An 18039-nucleotide genomic window follows, 5' to 3' on the forward strand; every position below is an offset into this window, starting at 1 on the left:
GCTGTTTGTTCCATCAAAGAGTGGAAAAATGATGGGTGTACGAGGTCAGTTAGGAAAACCGTTCCAGCTGATGCTTTATGTGATATTTATGTGAAACACAAGGAAGAGTAAGTTTAAGAAGTTCGTGGGCTCAATTACTATGTTTCACTTAATTGTAATCTGATTTGTATGAAGTATTGCTTTTTATTACTCAGTAGACTATTCTGCTGAATTATCTTATGCCATGTTATATGTTTCAGTTCAAAAAAGCTGTCCTGGTCTGTTTTTTACACCTTTTTTGCTTGGTCTCTTCCAAGAATTTTGTTTTAATTTTTTCTTTATGGAAAAAAGGAATTTGGGGCAACAGTGGAAAGTCACAAAAAAAGCATGAAATAATTTTTTTAAACCACAGCCTGTGTTTCCTCAGTATCAAAATTTGTATTCATATTGAACTGCAACACAGATCTCATTTCACCTTTATTGAACACATCCATTAGACTTCATACTCCCTTTTTCATCACTTACATAACTAAAAGTTGTTGTTTCCAGTAAAGTCCACTGTATCATTATATAAGTCCACAAAGGTAATTTATGCTTACTTTGAAACTTCTTCAACATGGATAGAGCATGGTGAAGTGGACTTAGCATAAATATGAATTAGAACTAATCCTATCAAGAAAATAATGGCATTCTCGTGGTCTTTGTGATCATACTGTTCGATATATGAGAAAGATGTTACATTTAGGTTGTGCCAGCAGTTTAATTTTGAATAGTTTTCATTAGGGTTTTTTTTAGTTTTTTAAATTCACAACGTCATTCTTTAAGTAGGCACTTTTAGAAGTTTCTTAAATCCGTCCTCCATATTCACCTCCATATTTAGCCACCACTTCCAATGTGTAAAATGCTACTGCTTAATACTGTTTTGAATTAGCAAACAATTCTCAAATTGTTCAGACTGCTGTTTTGGCATTTCTTTTGCATTTCTTGTCTAGATGTCATTTGGTCTGTCAATCTGCTTTGGAAGACATAAGCTAGAGTTTCATTCCCTCAATCTGAATATAATTTGTGATGTGCTGTATAAATTCAGATTTCTATTTAGAGTTCTATGTACAATTTTGATGGAAGCCTATTAGTAAACAATTTCCCTTAGAGTGAAGAATAAAAAACAATGACAAAACTATAGACTGGAAGGCTATTTCAAGATATTAAAACCACTTCTATTTACTGATTGAAGAAAGAGCCTACATTGTTGCAGGCTGTACCACAAAATAATTGACTGCAACAGGAGTTCTACATCCCAAGCCAAAAATGAGGGCACATAATCAACGTCAAGGTCAATTATCTGGTAGTGAAGTACCCAACAAAAGGAGACTATTGTGATTAGAGAAATAAGCAGAACATTGTGAATTTGGAAAGGCTGGCACTGGAGATAGCTTTTAGACTCTTTGTAAACCACCAGAAACATTGTGTTAGAGCACTGAGCATCACAGATTAATTCATAAAAAACAGGAGAGAGAAATCAGTTATGGTGCAGTTGTTTCACTGGAGTTTTGTTATCTTTAGCCTGTAGATCTTTCGAAGTGCTGCTTTCTCTGCTGAAGGCTAGAGGAAATACTGTTAAAAAATACACAATGTTTTTAAAACTGTGCCAGGATCTTTTTGAGCCATATATTCTGAGATATAAATCTACCCAGTCTATCTATCCACTACTTGAAAGCCTCTTCCTAAAACATTTTTTTAAAAATATTTTTTCCACAGTTCTATATATAATAAAATTCCTAAATAGCCTCATGCTATGATATCATTCATTCATGTGTGTTCCTAACGTAACTGCTATTACCCCTTTCCCTTTTCATTTTTCCCCCTTCTCCTGACTCCTTATTCTACATGGGAATAATCTTTTGTGGTTTTCTCTTTGCTCTTGCCTTAATTTAGGAAATGATCCTGGACTCATTATTAACCCAGAATGGATAAACTTAGTAATAATTCACAAAAGACATGATTCAAATATTTCAGGCTAATGGGAAACAACTTCTTTTGACCTTAAAGAATTCCACAATCAGTTTCATCATCAGCACTCAGCGGCAAGCTGATAGCTCCATATTCCATGATATGTCTTATGTTTTTAATAAGGTTTTACAGGTTCAAATCCTTACCTTCTAAATGACATTAGTCAGTGACTTAAATAGGCAAGTCTGTCTGTTTTCAAACAGCATGCTTGTCTTTGAAAGCAAGCACAACAATAGTACTCACCCTACAGTAAAAAACTGCCTCATCTCCTGTCTTCGAGACCTCATCAGTTGTTTGTATTCACCAATACGCAATTTCTTTCCATCAACGATGCAGGTACGTTTTGGTCGAGGTTTGTATTTGTAATTAGGATACTTTTCTAGGTGGATTTTACTTAGCCGTGCCTGCTCTTCATAATAAGGTTGTTTCTCTTGATTTGACATGGACTTCCAGCGAGATCCTATTAACACAAAACATTAGTGAGTACTCAAGTAAAGCAGGTTTAGCTTTACACATACACATTTCAACATGCCTTCTCACCACAACAAACACATTTTAAGTAAGTTAATTAAACAAACTGATTTGAGTTTACACCAGCCAGCACATATATTGGGATGCACAACCTGAGACAGCTTAAAAGACGCTTGACTTCCAGATATTGCTGCAGACCAAACATATGTAAATCTCTATTAAATAAGTGCACTTACAATCAATAGTTACTTCTCAAAATCTCAGCTCATGCTGCAAAACAGACTATTTAGTTTTTTACAATATGAGCATTAATCTGTGAATAATTCTATACCTTTGTAATTCCATGCACAGTATTATGGTTAAGTAAGGCCTACAACCATACTTTTACTGTTAAAAGCTTAACACATTGCCTAGGGATACATGCTTCTTTGATAGCTTTATGAGAATTTGGTGTATACACTCCTACTAATAGATATTAATACCTTGCTATGTAGCAGGAAAAAAATTATCAAAACCTTATAGATTCAACAAAATTATGAAAAATCCCTTGCTGTCTGGGTGTCTTAAATTTACTAATCTTCTGATATAAGCTTGGCATGATATTGGCACCTTACCATATTTTAAATCCTATTATGCATATTATCTTCTGGCCAGATGTAATAAATGCACAGAACTGCACTGAGAAAGTTATATTTAACAAGCTTATATTAAAAAAAAAAAAAAAAAAAAAGAAAAACAGAAAGCACATTGTAATTATATACACCACTTCAGGTAGTGTAAACTCTCATTGAAAGCTGCACCAATAAAAAAGTTAAAAAATTAACACAGTGTACACAGGAAGAGGAAAAAGTATTCCAATCTCTTGTATTGTTTATAAGGAGCTATCTAAACACTTGAATAGAAGCGGGATTTTTTTTTCTAGGGGATAAGAAATGCAGAAAATAGCTTTTTGTTGTATTTTAGATGAATAAAACGATTACAGCTGTGGTAAACGTGGGTGGAAGCTATTCTTTTACCAAGATTTTTCATACATCAACAAATGGAAAAGTTGTATAAATATTATCCGTAGCCAGCAATACTCTGTGTCAGTTCTAATATTTCAGTCGCTTTTCTCATTGTCCTGGAAAAGTTGCACAGATATTATATGGACATAGACTTATTTGTGGCAGAGCAGATACTGACAGGTTAATTCCATGGTTAACAAACACTCAATTGCTGGCACTTCTGAAATATTTATGCTGGAAGTTTACATTTTAATGAATACAGTTACTATGCTCCTAATAGTTTTTTCACAGAATGCACACAAATAATATAGATTCCCTACAGCTGCCAACACTGAAACAGTGCAGGTTTTATACAAAACTGAAAGGCTATTCATATAACTTACTTATATGGTAGACAAAAATATGAGAAATACTAAGTAAGATTTTGGAAGTTTTAGGACAAAGTAACATTTATTTCTATGTATTCCTGCCTCCGATTGAACTAACATGCAACAAACTTTGGTAAGAATGTATTTGAACTCAAAGTTTACAATAAAATGATTACAGAGGAAGCTTGATTTTTACTTTTATTTATTACGAGTTACATTTGGAATCTGTCTTTCACTTCAAAGACTCAGAAAGCAAATATAGGTTTTAACATTTCACCACTCGTTCTCACGTATGTTTCTAATTCTCTGGAGGGGTCTTAAAAAGCAAATCAAAATTTCTCAAAAATGAGCCAATTTATTTGCACGGTGGCAAAATATAATCCATGGTATACTCCCTGATCATCCCAATCTATACAAATTAAATATTAAGTATGGTGTCTTTTAACTAAGCAATATTTTAATTGTATGATACTAGTGCTTCCTTAGCTTTTTGAACATTCTAACATTTTGAATCAAACATCATTTTGCATGCGAGAAGGTATGCATGTCTTTTGAACTGTGCCAGGTTTCTTTCTTTGACACTGCACTGTCTGACATAAACCTTGGATTTTGATTTTGTACTTTATTAATTTTTTCCCAGTATTTACTCTAGCAAGTACCATTTTGCATTCAGGTCACTTCTAATGGAATCTTGGAATTAGACCTTTTATCAGGATACACTCTTGCAACAGATTTCACAAAATGTTCCTTTTGAATGCTACTAAGTCTTTAAAGCCTGTTGTGACTCTGCCGTTGAAAATAAAAAGCATTAGGGAAGGGGCAGAAAGGGAAAAGGAAGGGAATGAAAATAAAAACAACCCATGAGTCTTCATTTGTATGAGTTTCAGTAATTCCAATTTCAGTCAACATCTCCCAAACAAAATATGTCCTAAATTAGAGAAGTTGCATATCCAAGAAGGAAGTAACTGGCCTGTGTCACCAATATAAATAACCTCATCTTTCCACAGATCCAAAAATAACTAACCTCTGCCAATTGCCACTACTGTAGCAGAGCCTTCTGAGCTTCCCTCAGTTTTGGTTCAGTCAGTCATGATTTGTTCGTTGTCTTGCACTTACCTAGGATTTTGCTAATGTTGGAGTTGTGCATGTCAGGGAAGGCTTGGAGAATTTTTCGACGCTCATCCTTTGCCCAAACCATGAAAGCATTCATTGGTCGTTTGATGTGCGGTTCGCTACTGGCTCGGCCCCGCGAATCCCGGTAGACTCGAGCTTCAGCCACAGTGGCACCTCCTGTTGGCCAACAATAATACTGCTGTAGTTTAGCTGCAGAGCCATTCATTGCTTTACTCCCTGTAATGTCAGGGCAGGAAGAAACAAGATGGATGCAAAACATTATTATGTGGATTACGCAAGCGCTTTCAGTGCTGTGTTTGTTTTAGCCTCATTCTCTTTTTCTCTCTCTTTTTGCTGCCAGATCTATGCGGGAGAGAGAGAGAGAAAGGATATCCAGTGATTTCAGCGCAATCGATTGGGCTCACCCAGCTGAAGGCATCAACATCTGAGTGAGAAACAAATTGCACTGGTATTTCTCCAGTTAAGGTATGGAGATTTGAAAAAGTTTCCATTTGGGACTTTAACATAGCATGCATGTTCTGAATGCTCAACAAAACTCACATAAAGCTACACTTGAGAATCCAAACTGATGTAGACCTGTTCACACAAGTAATTTACAATGACTGCTGCTTGAGCAGTGAAGCACTTGCCAAACATTTCATAAAATAAATTATACAGTACACCAGGTACATGCTGCTAGTTGTATGGATCTCATTATATTTGGAGCTCAACATTTTAAAGTCACATCTGCTTTAGTTGAATTTTAGATCTGTCTTGGAGCAGTTTTATGTAATAAAACTGTCTGCCTTCAACAGGTACATGCACAGCATCCTGGAGCTTCTGGAATGGGAGACAAGCACTCCAGCTTCTCCATGACTGCTGTGCTTTACTGTACTCCAAGTGTCCTGTCATTACCCACTATCAATTTGACTCGTACATTCTAGCCTTAACCAGTTTTTTGAATGCATCCAGCCCTGCTCCTTGACCATAAACAGCAAAGTTTCATAGGGTTTTAGACTTCCCAGGGCTGAGTATGAGGCATAGAACTAGTTAATACAGGAGAAAGAGAAAAGCAAGCCTAGATAAGGCATGCTTGTACCAGAAAACCTTTTGTAACTGTGATGATAACATATGTTTTTACGGTTATACCTTAGCTATAAAAGAAATGCAAAAAGTCTTTACAGCAGGAGAGTGACATACTTAGTCTTAGGCCTCATCAAACTGTTCATATAATTCTATACCTTGAAAAAGCAAGGTACTCGACAACAAATTAGCACAGCAATAGGCCTCCTTTTTTGTAAACTATTACAGCTCCTGACACATTTATTTGCCAAATAATATAAGATTAGTTCTTTACACTAAAAATTTGCAGATTTACTGGTTTCAGTGACAGACTCAAGTTTTTAATTGTGCAAAAACTAGGTTTCCTAATTTAGTGTGAAAACACTATATGTTAGGTATACCATTAAAAAAATTCTATAGGAAATACATTTCCGTGAAAAAAGTTCTAAAATAGAGGATGCATAACTAATACACTACCTTTTTGCCACCAGGTCCACAGTACATTACTTTCATTTAAAACGCACTGACCATACAGGATAAATTGATTTTGCTTTATATGGTGTTGACAGCCATGTTTATTGTGCAGTGAAATGTAGTGTAGTTTCAAGCTGACTATATCCATCAACACAGGGCAATATGCTGACTACTGGGCCAGATGAAGACATACATTACTCTGAGAGCAAAACACTCATTCGTATACGGCAGTGTCTTCTCCCAAGGATCACCATGGTAATTTATGATGCCTCCAATGCCATTACTTTACAAGTGACACCAATTTGGCAATTTATATACTAACATGCACGCACATAAAAGAAGACAGGTTTGTGGCAAATGTGAGATGCAAAACTATTTTAATACTATTCTAAGTACCATGCTACAGGTGTTTAGCATTTACAGGAGGCTGCAGCTGCAGTCAGCTTTTTATTGCAAAAGGGAACAGTAGTTTTGCTGGGCAACCTGTATGTAGGACCAATGTAGGGGTATGTATAGTTAATGAGGCTCTGTCCATTGTTGTCAGAAGGGTTGGTGGATATCAGATATACCATCTTCTGAGAGAAGATATATTTATTGTGAAACTATAATAAGTTACAAACATAGTAACACGGAAATATTTATAGAGACAAATGGCCCTATAATTTGAGAAAAATCAAATATATCATGTAATGGCTGTTCCATCTTTTAAAATAATACTATAAAATTTGTAACTAGTATGTGGGCAACTAGGAACTTGGTGACAAATTTAAAAATTTAAATTATTGATGCAAAATTTGTCATTTGTTATTCAGCTACTCTACTTACAGCAAAGGGAAGAAGACGTATTTGAATCCACATGATGATTTTCCATCTTTTACTTTCCCAAAGGTACTTATTCACTATGGCTAAGGAGTTTGTCTTTAGCCATTTTGCCAGGCCTTTCAATCCTAATGCAGGCAAAGAGTGCCTTTACTAGTATCAAAAAATATAGACTGGCTTTTTAATCTGAATATAATTGTGATAGGGAAAAAAAAAAAAAAAGAAGGAAAAAAACCCACCATAAACAAAAAAACCCACCATAAATGATCTGTTTTCAGAGAAAGGTTATGTTAGAAAACAATTCTTACTTAGAGTAATAAATTACAACCATCCCAAGAAGGCCAAGAAGCTCTGGCTGCATCTGCTTTAAGCAAGTCCATACTTGAAGGATTTGAAAAAGCAGCCAAAGAGTTGATGTTCTTTGTGCTTGATCTCTGGGGGAATATTTGCAAGTTGACCCACAGGCCATCACAAAAGCATCTGCAAAATGAATTTCTGCAAATAACTAAAGTAATGTAATTTCCATGGTCTTCTGACTATCTGGGAACTACAGAATTATATTCAGCATATAAAGCATTACAAGAAAATACTTCTGCTAGCATATGATTCTATGTGGGGAGCCAGAAAGTCTCAGTACCTTTTTAGCTTAGAAATGAGGTGCTAATGATATAAAAAGCACATATGCTCAGTGAGCTCTTACAAGTTGAAACACATAAGAACAAGCTTTCAAACTGGTTGTGCTTAGGTACTTCATCTTGTCAATCATATATTTAGACAGTATTGTGCACTATATAAACAATTTCAATAGGTTTTACAAAGTATGGGTTTTTTTCATATTGTGATAAGATCTTTCAGACTGACAGAGTCTGAAAGAGGCACCTGAAATTTTTAAAAAAGATATATACAACTGCAAAGAAGTGTTTTATATCTTTCTGAAAATATTTTCAGGAAAGCCTAATAAATAATAACCCCAAAGTAACAGATAAAATAAAAATCTACTACTAATGAAGGCTGAGAAGAGAGGTGGAAGTTGGTAATTGTCTCTCTATGGCAACTAATGCTCTATCTGCTAGTTGCAGTTCATGCTGCAATCTCAAGAGGAGCTTGATTTTCAGAATTAAGAGCTTGGTCAGAATTAAAAATTATTGCAAAACCAGTACAGTTTGGCTGCCCTAATGGCTTAGTTGGCAAAGAATTCTACACTTCGGCCTAAAGGCTGGGGCTGTCCTCAAAGTGACAATTTTAGCTTCTGAGGGTGTGGACTGCCTCACTTCCTAGATGCTTTGCATTTGCTCAACTTGTCATGACTTTGATGATTTAAAACTAAAGTCAGATTAAAGGAGAATGATCACTTTTGTGGATATATCCCAGGCAACTCCTTTGTGGAAGCTGGATTCCAGACTAGACTCTAGGGACAATACCGGGTCAAAGAACACCACAGAATGAATCTAAAAATGTTACAGCTTCATTAAAGTAATTTCAAACAATGTTTTTGTTCCAAAAGAGCCTAATTGCTCTCTAATGACAGTGCAGGGGAAGAAGAACCCCTGTTCTTTAGAAAGAGAAAAGAATCTGATTGTCAACAGGAAAGACAAACATTTTCACATTAATTAAATGTTAAGAAACATACAGTAACAATTGTTACATTGTTTATTTATTTATTCCTGTCTTTATCTGAGTTTCTCACCTTTTATAGTGCCAAGAATTTTAGGACAGGCACCATCTGTTAGCATGTTCCCTGAAATCTTGACCACATTAGGGTTAATCCTATTGTCTTTAACAAAAGGTGGTTTTACCTTCCATTTTATACATCATCTGCCACAACAAAACCTCAGACTGGGCCTTTACATGTTACCAGAATGCAAACAATAATAAACATGATAGAAAGGAGCGAAAAATGGATGAGAAGAAGATGAGGAAAGAAAGAGAAAAGAAGTGACAGCAAGAAGAATGAAAATTTTATCAGTCACTCTGTTATTCCTTAATTACTCTTCACACTCCAGTCATTGATTCATGTTTGAAGTGATACATTTACTTTGATTCCCTCCAGATAACAAATCTTTGGCTACTCTAGAGAATATAGTGCATACCATCTTCCATAGACATATACCAAGATAGGATATATAGAAATAAAGACAATCTTTCTAGGTTCCTAGTGTAAAAGGGACCTATTAGTAGTAAACTCCTATCATCAGTTATTCATTAAACTGAGATGACATTTTTGTCTACTTTGGAAAAGACTGATTGTGACCTCCAAAATATCTGGCCCTGTCTGTGGTAATACAACTATCACTGCTAGCAGCTTGCATTACAGAGACCAGAACCTAATGAACATGCAAACAGAGTCACTCTTTTACTACTAGAGATGGGTTACTCATAAATATGGAAATGCCATAAAACAGGGAGCATGAAAAACCGGCTTGGCAGTCCCCTGTCCTGTTCTTAACCTGTGGACAGACAAATGCAGCCTTTATGAAAGATACAGTAATATTTCAAATCAAATAGAAAAATGCAGATCGGGAAAGAATAGGATGACAAAAGAAGCTTTGGAAAGTCTAGAATACAAGAATAATCATTTAACTATTATTTTGAGTTATTAATTTCAGTGTTCCATTTTGGATAAAGTTACAAAAATTACTAATTCACTGTCATCTAATTGACTTGTAGCAGTGTTAGTGTAACATTTATCTATTTTGCCCCTTGCCTGCCTCTTACTTCTTCATCCCCATCCACATTCAGAAGTCTTTCTAATTCTTTATTACCAGCAAGAGAAGCAAAATAAATGGGTATCTCACAAACTATTGTCATCACTGGCATGTCTTGTCATCACTAGGCAAAACTAACACCCACTTGGAAACATGACTAGCTCTGGGACAGGGATGCCTGTAGTCACACAGTGGCACAAATGTTCTGCCAGGAAGTGTCTGTTTGTCAAGCTGCTTTCATTCCAAATGCTAAACAGATATTATTCAGCTGGGATTTGAGGGCCGAACATTTCTTATAGGCTGCATGTCAGTGAATGAAAAGGGGGAAAAACTGAGAAAGACATGAGTGATTCATGAAATACTGGAATATTTAAATAGGCTCTAAAATATTTCACCTGCAAGGGTTCTGAAATGTGCTAAGTAAATACTAAGAGGTTGGAATATACTGTAGCACAGGTTAGCTACATCCCTGCAGCACTTGGTTATGATAAGGCTTCTATTTTTCCTGTTAAGCGACTCCATTTTCTTTAAAACATCAACAAGAAGAACCAAAAGGGAATTCCCTAAGGTCAGCTCTGAGGAAACATAAACCTCTAATTCAATAACTCCGCTACTGCACTGAAAAAGGCCTTATTATTGCAACATCCATATGGAGTCAATTGGACATTAATGACTAATCAATCCCTCCCCTTTCTATTCTACTTATAGTGTCACAAGCCATGTTTAGATTAGCCCATTTCCTGCTTAGGATCGCTCAAGATGTCTTTTGTTCTTTCAGGGCTGGCCTGATGGAGGCAGCTTAAACAAACACACGACCCAAGTGGTGCAGGAGTTATAAACTGCCATATGTGAATGAACAAAGGGGCCATACTAAAGCCTTTTGTGGTATTTGTTAATGTTTTTCATCTGAGTTTAAAAAGACCTAATGACTTTGTGGTGAGCTGATGCATGTGGCTCGTGGCTTTGCAAAATGAAGGAAATTCTAGCCAGTTATATATCAGCATATATTTTCCGAAGTGCCTTGTTTTCAGTTTTGGTGGCAGTGAGTTTACTTTTTTATACATATGCAAGCAAAATTCTTAATCTCAATTAAAACACAGCACCAATTTTCACAGCCATCCTCACAACCTTCATATATGTCTTTCCCCATTTGAAAGTCTAGAGCTAAAATTAATGTGAAATATCTTCTGTGTGTGAAATCAAATCAGCTATTCTCAGCTCTATCAGTAGTAGAAGTTCGCTCACCAGTGTTTAAAGATCAATTGTTAGTTGGGTCATATTAAATATGGAAACAATATTTCTAAATAAGCTATTACCTTACATGCTCCACAGCCAGCCATGCCCAAATCTACATTATTTAAAAGAATTAAAACTGCTAAATGCAACTACTTTCTTGATGGCTTACGCAAACAGTTTAGATTTCTTGACCACATTTTATGGCAAAATTAACCCTCATGGAAATTTGGCATGAAATACAGCTAAAACAATGCAATAATCATTTAAATTACATGGAATTAGTGCTTAAGGCCTGACTTAAGCCCTCAGTGGCCTACATAGTCCCACTTGTGCTGTAACATAAGAACATGAGAAGTTATTCTGTGAAGATCCATGAAACATCTAGATAGAAACTGGGATGAAGAACCAGCCTTTACTATAAATTTGGGGAGGTATGTAAGTGTCATCAGATTTTTCAATTATGTGCCACTTGCAGACTTCACAGATAATTAATTAAATGCTAACAACCCCATTCTGACATAGATATTATTGATAAAATAAATGTGAAACATATTTAAATTGAAAGTTATTCAGCCTAAGTAATGCTACCAGAAGTAAGGGATTGCCAGTCTTCAGTTCTAACTACAATCAGCATTCCCACTAACACTATTGTTTCCCTTTGATATTTCATTTCATACTCAAATGCAGAAAGTAGACGCCCACAGAAAACCATGGACAAAACAAGAGAAATATTACTAATAATTATTGTTAGGTATCTGACAAGATCTATCAATACAGCAAATTGGTTTGGGTTTGGGTTTTTTTTTTCAGAAAAACAGCTGTTCTAACAGCTAAGCAATTACTGTTACTATATTAATCGTATTCAAAGTCAAAACAATACAAAGAGGAATGAACTAATCTATTTAACATGAAAATGTTTCCATAAGAGTAACAGCTTTACTGCCAGTGAAGCTGTTACTCACATTTCTCCTGACATGACAATGTCACCTAGAACATCCAGAAAACATGATACTGATGTGAAACACAGAGATTAATTCTGCAGTCTTCAGTCATCCCTAACAGTTTTTTTAAAAAAAATCCTGCTGGAGCAAGGGCCACAGGACATGAACCATTCATATTTCAGTCAATGCTTTGTTTTGTTTTAAGATGGAGAAATGACAGGAATTCACCACAGAGAGAAAAGGCAGCCTGACCTCATATTTGATGGACGCATTGTTCAAGGTGTGGCTGAACACTGATAATGAACAACTTTGCCTCCTCCTATATAACAAAACAATGAGTTTTAAAAGCTTAAGTGCAATGTGGTTTATAAAAGGAAACTACATTTAACAATGGGAGAGAAGTTTACAAAACTATCTCCCTCAAATTATGTGATATTAATGAAATGCAGAATACTTTGCAAAAGGTTTTAATGTGTGTTGGAATCACTGCTTTAGTGGCCCGTTTCCTGCATTCAACCTGCAGTTGAAGTTGTCACCTTCTAGTATATGCAACATCATTCTTTGTATCAATATAACTAATTCCCTCCATTCAGTGTTTGCTGTTCTCACTTGTCACATCATATCAGTAATTAGATGGCAAGGACCTAGGGCTAAGATACGCATATGCCATTTCTTCTTGACTTTCACATGGGGTGCTGATGTCATCATAATTAGTAATATCATTAGTAAATACTATATAACGAAGGGAGAGAAGCAAAAGTGGCTGTAAAGAAGTAATAATAAATGTTAGGAAAAACTCTTAAGACTAATTTTTCAAATATGCTGCACCTGTGCATTTGGGATTTGTAAGTGAAGCCAGGAAGATGTTTTTACAAACAGGTCAATGGCACGTCCAAATATGTTGCTACATTTACCCGATTCGGATAAAAAAAATGGGGGATTTGCCAGGAAGTAGGGGCTTATGTGAAAATTCACAAATTACTCTTTTGAAATACTGCACTTCCTGTGAAACTACCCCTGCCAAATTGAAAATATAATCATTTAATATTTGCAGAAGCTGTGAAGAACCTGTAACGCCCATCCTACACACCTTTTGGACCACTGATTCTGTAAAACTAAATCAAACTACAAATTAAGAAAATATTGTCTCCTTGCTAATAAGTTCTGCACTGAATGCTTGCTTAAATACTTGGCATATCTACATGGAAGAAAGGTACTTTTCTACTGCTGAGATACTGAGGTTCCTGAAGGAGAAAATGGTGTGCAGTATAGACTTAGGAAAAAACAGTGGTGCAAAGAAGAGGGGACTTGTCTGAATCTGTATCAATTGCTCATGCTTAGCCAGAATAGATGGTGTTCTCTCCTTAATGTATTCATATTTCTGCTCCACTCCCTGTGCTCAAGGAGGTAAGGAAGAAGGGCAAGATTTCTCCCTCCTCCATGCAGTATGATATAATGGTGGCTTTCTCTGTCAGCTGAAAATTCAATAGTCCCTGGAAATTTTATGCTATTTTAGGCACCTTCAAGCTCCTTTTGCGATATTGGAGCAATACAAAGACATGTGCAGAGCTAAGAATCAGGACCATGGTGTGTTTTACACCTGCGGTGGCTGTACATGAGTGTGAAAAAATGTTTTAAACCACTGAACTTTTATATTGAATTTTTCACTCACTCCACTTAAAAATAGCTAAGCAAACTGACTGATGCTTTCAGCATTTGTGACAATAATTTTCTCATGGGAAAAGATTTTCTGTGTAAAACTGCAACCCACAGTTGCTTTTTACAGCCTTGCTCTAAATTCCTGAAAATAATGTTTTACTATATAATGGAAATTGTGACAAGCCCTTAACCATAACTGTGCTAATAGGCACCCCGATGTAAAACTCAAGGCATTGTAACAGTGGTTAGTTGTACAACATCAGAAATTCTAACTAGAATTTTTTAAAATAAAGGTAGTATTCTATAAGAATCAATTACTGTAGGATGGAAACAGCAAACAAGAAAGCCTCACATTTAACAGTAGGAAAAAATACCTAAGACAGCTGAAAATCCAAAGGTAACACTTGTGGAGGACATCCAGATTTATTATCCTGAAAGTGAGAAGCATACTATATGTTAAATATTAGTGTCTTGAGAGGAAGAAGTTTCAATGCCATGCCCAGTTCAGATTTTTCAGGACTCAACGTGGGAGCATCCCCCATAAAATGTAATGGGGATGCTGGCAACAATGGATTCATGAAGTAGTTGCCATCAGAAAAGTGATGGGATGGTTCTTAAAGACAGAACATCTTATTCCTATCCCATTTGCAGGCATTGAATTATTCCAGAGCTGAGGCACTGAATTCCATCCAACACAACTGTGCCTAAGTACTTTATCCCATATTCCTGATCTGTTATGAGTTATTTTGAAAACCTTAAGCGTATCACTCAAGTATCAGGCACAATCAATTAGATTCATGGCTGCTAAAAATGACAACCACAGTTAATGAAGGCCACTTTTTAGCATCTGGTCTAATTAACCAAGATAATAGGCTATTTTATCTTTAAATAATAAAGATACAGTTACGGGATTTTTTTAAATCAAAGACCTATAGCAAGAATTAGGGGAATAAAAATTCCAGTACTTGAGCTTACTGCATTCTCTCTGGAAACACTTCTTTGTTTTCAGACAGCTTTCACTGTTTTCTGATTTTCATCTTTCCCCTCTCAACTGCCATAGCAACTATTACAAATATTTATGTGCAACAAATACTGGCGTGGAGAAGCATTCTTTTCTCCAGTATTTATGAAGCACTGTCACAAAAAGTAGGTGATGCTTTGTTATGCATGTACTACCTGCTGTTTACACCTCTGCATAGGAGGGTGCTAAACAAACTATCTCACAGGTTTGGATTGTGTTGGCAGCCTGCCAAGATTGATCTGTCTGCAAATGTATGGTTCCCTTTCACCTACCTCTTCAGCTGCTCAAATTCAACCTTTTTTGGAGCTCAGAAGGAACTGTGTCACCCTTTTGTATAGGCAATTATTTACTATTGGTCATATATCAGAATGTTGATGCTTTGAGTATACACTAGAGGTGTTCCTTTAAGAAAGCACTGATCTGTTTTTTACTTAATAGATTGGCAAAACCCAGGCAGTTGTCATGATGTCTGCTCTACCATCAGGGAGGGAGGAAATGAAGCTTTGACAGATGGACAGAAATTTGGAGCTGGACAAAGTGGCAGTTTCTTCTCAACATTAGATATCAGCCTTGTGCTCCCTTTGTGGTTCCTTTTTCTCATGTTTCTCCCCACATGGCCAAGAAACTACCTTCTACATAGCAAAAACTCCTGTCTTTCCCCAGTTAGCTCATTCTGCCCCTCTGCATGATTTCACATTCACTGCTGCTGCTGCCACTGCAACCACTCATTCACTATGTTCTGGCAATCAGTTAAATCCGTGATGATGCCTAACACCATTTCTTCCTTCCTCTGCCATGCAATTTCCATTGCTTTTGGGCAGGTAGAATCTCTCATTGTACTACAACGTGACTTGCAATGTGGCTAGCCCAAGTCAAATACGAATGGGAAGGGCTAATTTTATGGACATAGAAAGACAAACTGCTGTTGACTGTTGCAAATATTGAGCAGTTCATTGACTTTGTATGTTGGTCAGCAAACGCACCATCTGAAATGCTGCAGAACTGGGTTCTTAAGCTTACTGCTGAATATGTTGTTTTAAAAGCAAAGGTGAGCTTGTGATCCTCCAAGCTTGGGTTCAGGTCCAAAATCAGGTTCAAACCAAAACCTGTGTACATCCGAACTGGAATAAATAAGGTCAAGCTAGGGCTTACTACTGGAACCAGCCTATTACCAATGGTTATGCAGCTCACAGTCCCCAACTGGCTTGCATTCAGCCTGCCTGGTGCATGGTCAAAGATACCATGATCAAACAGATAAGGCTTAAAGCTATATAATCTCGGTGACTTGGTATATAGAAAAACACAATCTTTAAACCAAGGAACTTACAACTTGAAGTGAGAGACAGCAGGCAGTGAAAGGGTGGATACAGCGAATGAATTTAAGATAGGCTTGTACCAATCCCATGCCGAGGACTCAAGATACCACTTAATGACTGACTCAACATCTAGATTTCACAGCAGAGGTTATCCTTTAGAAGACTTTGAAAAGTCATAGTGTAATACAAGGATAAATAAATACATACATACAGGTAAAGTGGACAGACAGATCCCACCACATTATTTAAAATTGTTTTTATCTAAACTAGCAAGCATTTATCTATCCTCAGAACTATGGTCCATGCTTAACACACACAGGTAGATTAGTAGCAAAGGAAGAAGCAGCAAGTGCTAAACACAAAGTTTACAGAATCAAGAAAACTACTATATGAGAAATAGAACAAATGAAAACATCAAAACAGGACTCAGAAGAAAAGGTCTTTGTCTATGTTGTCCCAAATGGAAAACTGTGAGGCCAAATATTTAACTCACAAGCCCCTGATTCTAATATATTAACACAAATTGACACGGAACTAAATGTTAAGTACTAATATAGCGTTTTCATCTGTTTCCATTTGCTTTATAAATATGAATTTAGCTTCACAATGCATCTGATTTTTCACTTGGGAAAACAGGACACAGGGAAGTTATTTCTGTTTTACAAGATCACACAGTGAGTCAGTGGCAAAACAATAACATTCAGATGTTTTTGCCCTGAGCCCAGGATCCAATCAAGAAAACTATATTTTAACAGATCCAATTCTTTGGCAGGAATGAAGATCAGGTCTTGATGGAATTTGAATCCCTGACTATGACTACTGAAGAAAACCACACTGCAACCTGAGCTAAGGTAAAATTGTCAACAAGAACATTAGGTCTATTCTGCAGATTTCTATCTACTACAAAACAAAATCTTAACATACTTCTTACAGATTTCTAAAGCATTTGACCACAACCACAAAAACAGAAGGATCCATAAACATAGAGCACATTATGCAAGCACAAGATCCATAAACATAGAGCACATTATACGATTCAAAAGAAGCAGCACTATCACCAAAAGTGAGCATCTGTGAAAGGAATATCTTTTTTAAAACTTGAACCAAAAAACCATATTCAGATCATCCAATATTCTCAGATAATGAAGAACTAAATACTTTAGGTTTCCCCATGTGGAATTTAAACAGGCCTCACCTATGGCTCCTGAGTATATTCTACACACTCTGGTCACCTGGTGTGTATCAGTCATGTTCAGAAAAGGGGTTTTAGCTACAGCTAGATTCAAAACTGTCTTGGTGTGTCCATGCCAGTTAGCTGTATTTCAGTACCGACAATCTCAAATGTTCAAAATTATGAAGCCTCCTACAGAAAGGATGATGTTTCCTTTAAAATGATGAGGTTTGAAGAAAAAAAAAAAAAATCCTTGTTTAGTTCTATAATTGTCTGTTGTTTATAATTTTGCATACCAGTCACCGAACATTTATGAGGCTCTCAAATAATGTTTTTGAATTTTGCTAGCTACAAATGTATCATATATTTTAACATGACAACTGGGATTTCCAGGTAATGATATCAGTCTAATAGCTGTGGATTATTCATCAATGGCGTCACAGTCAGTGGCAATGTTTTTGAATATAGTCTGAGCATGATTTCTCATATAGTTAGCCCAGTCCTGCTGCTGGCCAAGGAAGTAATAGAGATGTCAGTTTATGTCATATTTAATATAAAACTCTTGCTGCTGATTTTCAGGCCTCCATTCAGATGACAGTTAGGTCATTATGAGTAACACAGGCTTTGAATACGACTTCATATGCTAGGTCATCTCTGAAAGTACACCTAGTTACCATTAGTCTCAAAAAA

The 18039-nt window shown here is 36.2% G+C and overlaps 1 protein-coding gene across 10 annotated transcripts in view; it reads right to left on the reverse strand.

Annotated features, from left to right (window-relative positions):
- Positions 1-18039, reverse strand: part of SOX6 (SRY-box transcription factor 6) — a 375244-nt gene that overhangs the window by 12684 nt on the left and 344521 nt on the right. For 8 of the 10 annotated variants that reach the window (XM_074842580.1, XM_074842581.1, XM_074842574.1 and 5 more), the window contains 2 exons: positions 4949-5182; positions 2233-2449 (listed from right to left, as the gene is read on the reverse strand). In XM_074842580.1, coding sequence (XP_074698681.1) covers positions 2233-2449; positions 4949-5182 — 451 coding nt within the window. The remainder of the gene's footprint in view (positions 1-2232; positions 2450-4948; positions 5183-18039) is intronic. The other 2 variants (XM_074842577.1, XM_074842578.1) reach the window with 1 other exon arrangement.

Source organism: Strix aluco, chromosome 16 (genome assembly GCF_031877795.1).
Source record: "Strix aluco isolate bStrAlu1 chromosome 16, bStrAlu1.hap1, whole genome shotgun sequence".
Taxonomy (NCBI): Eukaryota; Metazoa; Chordata; class Aves; order Strigiformes; family Strigidae; genus Strix; species Strix aluco.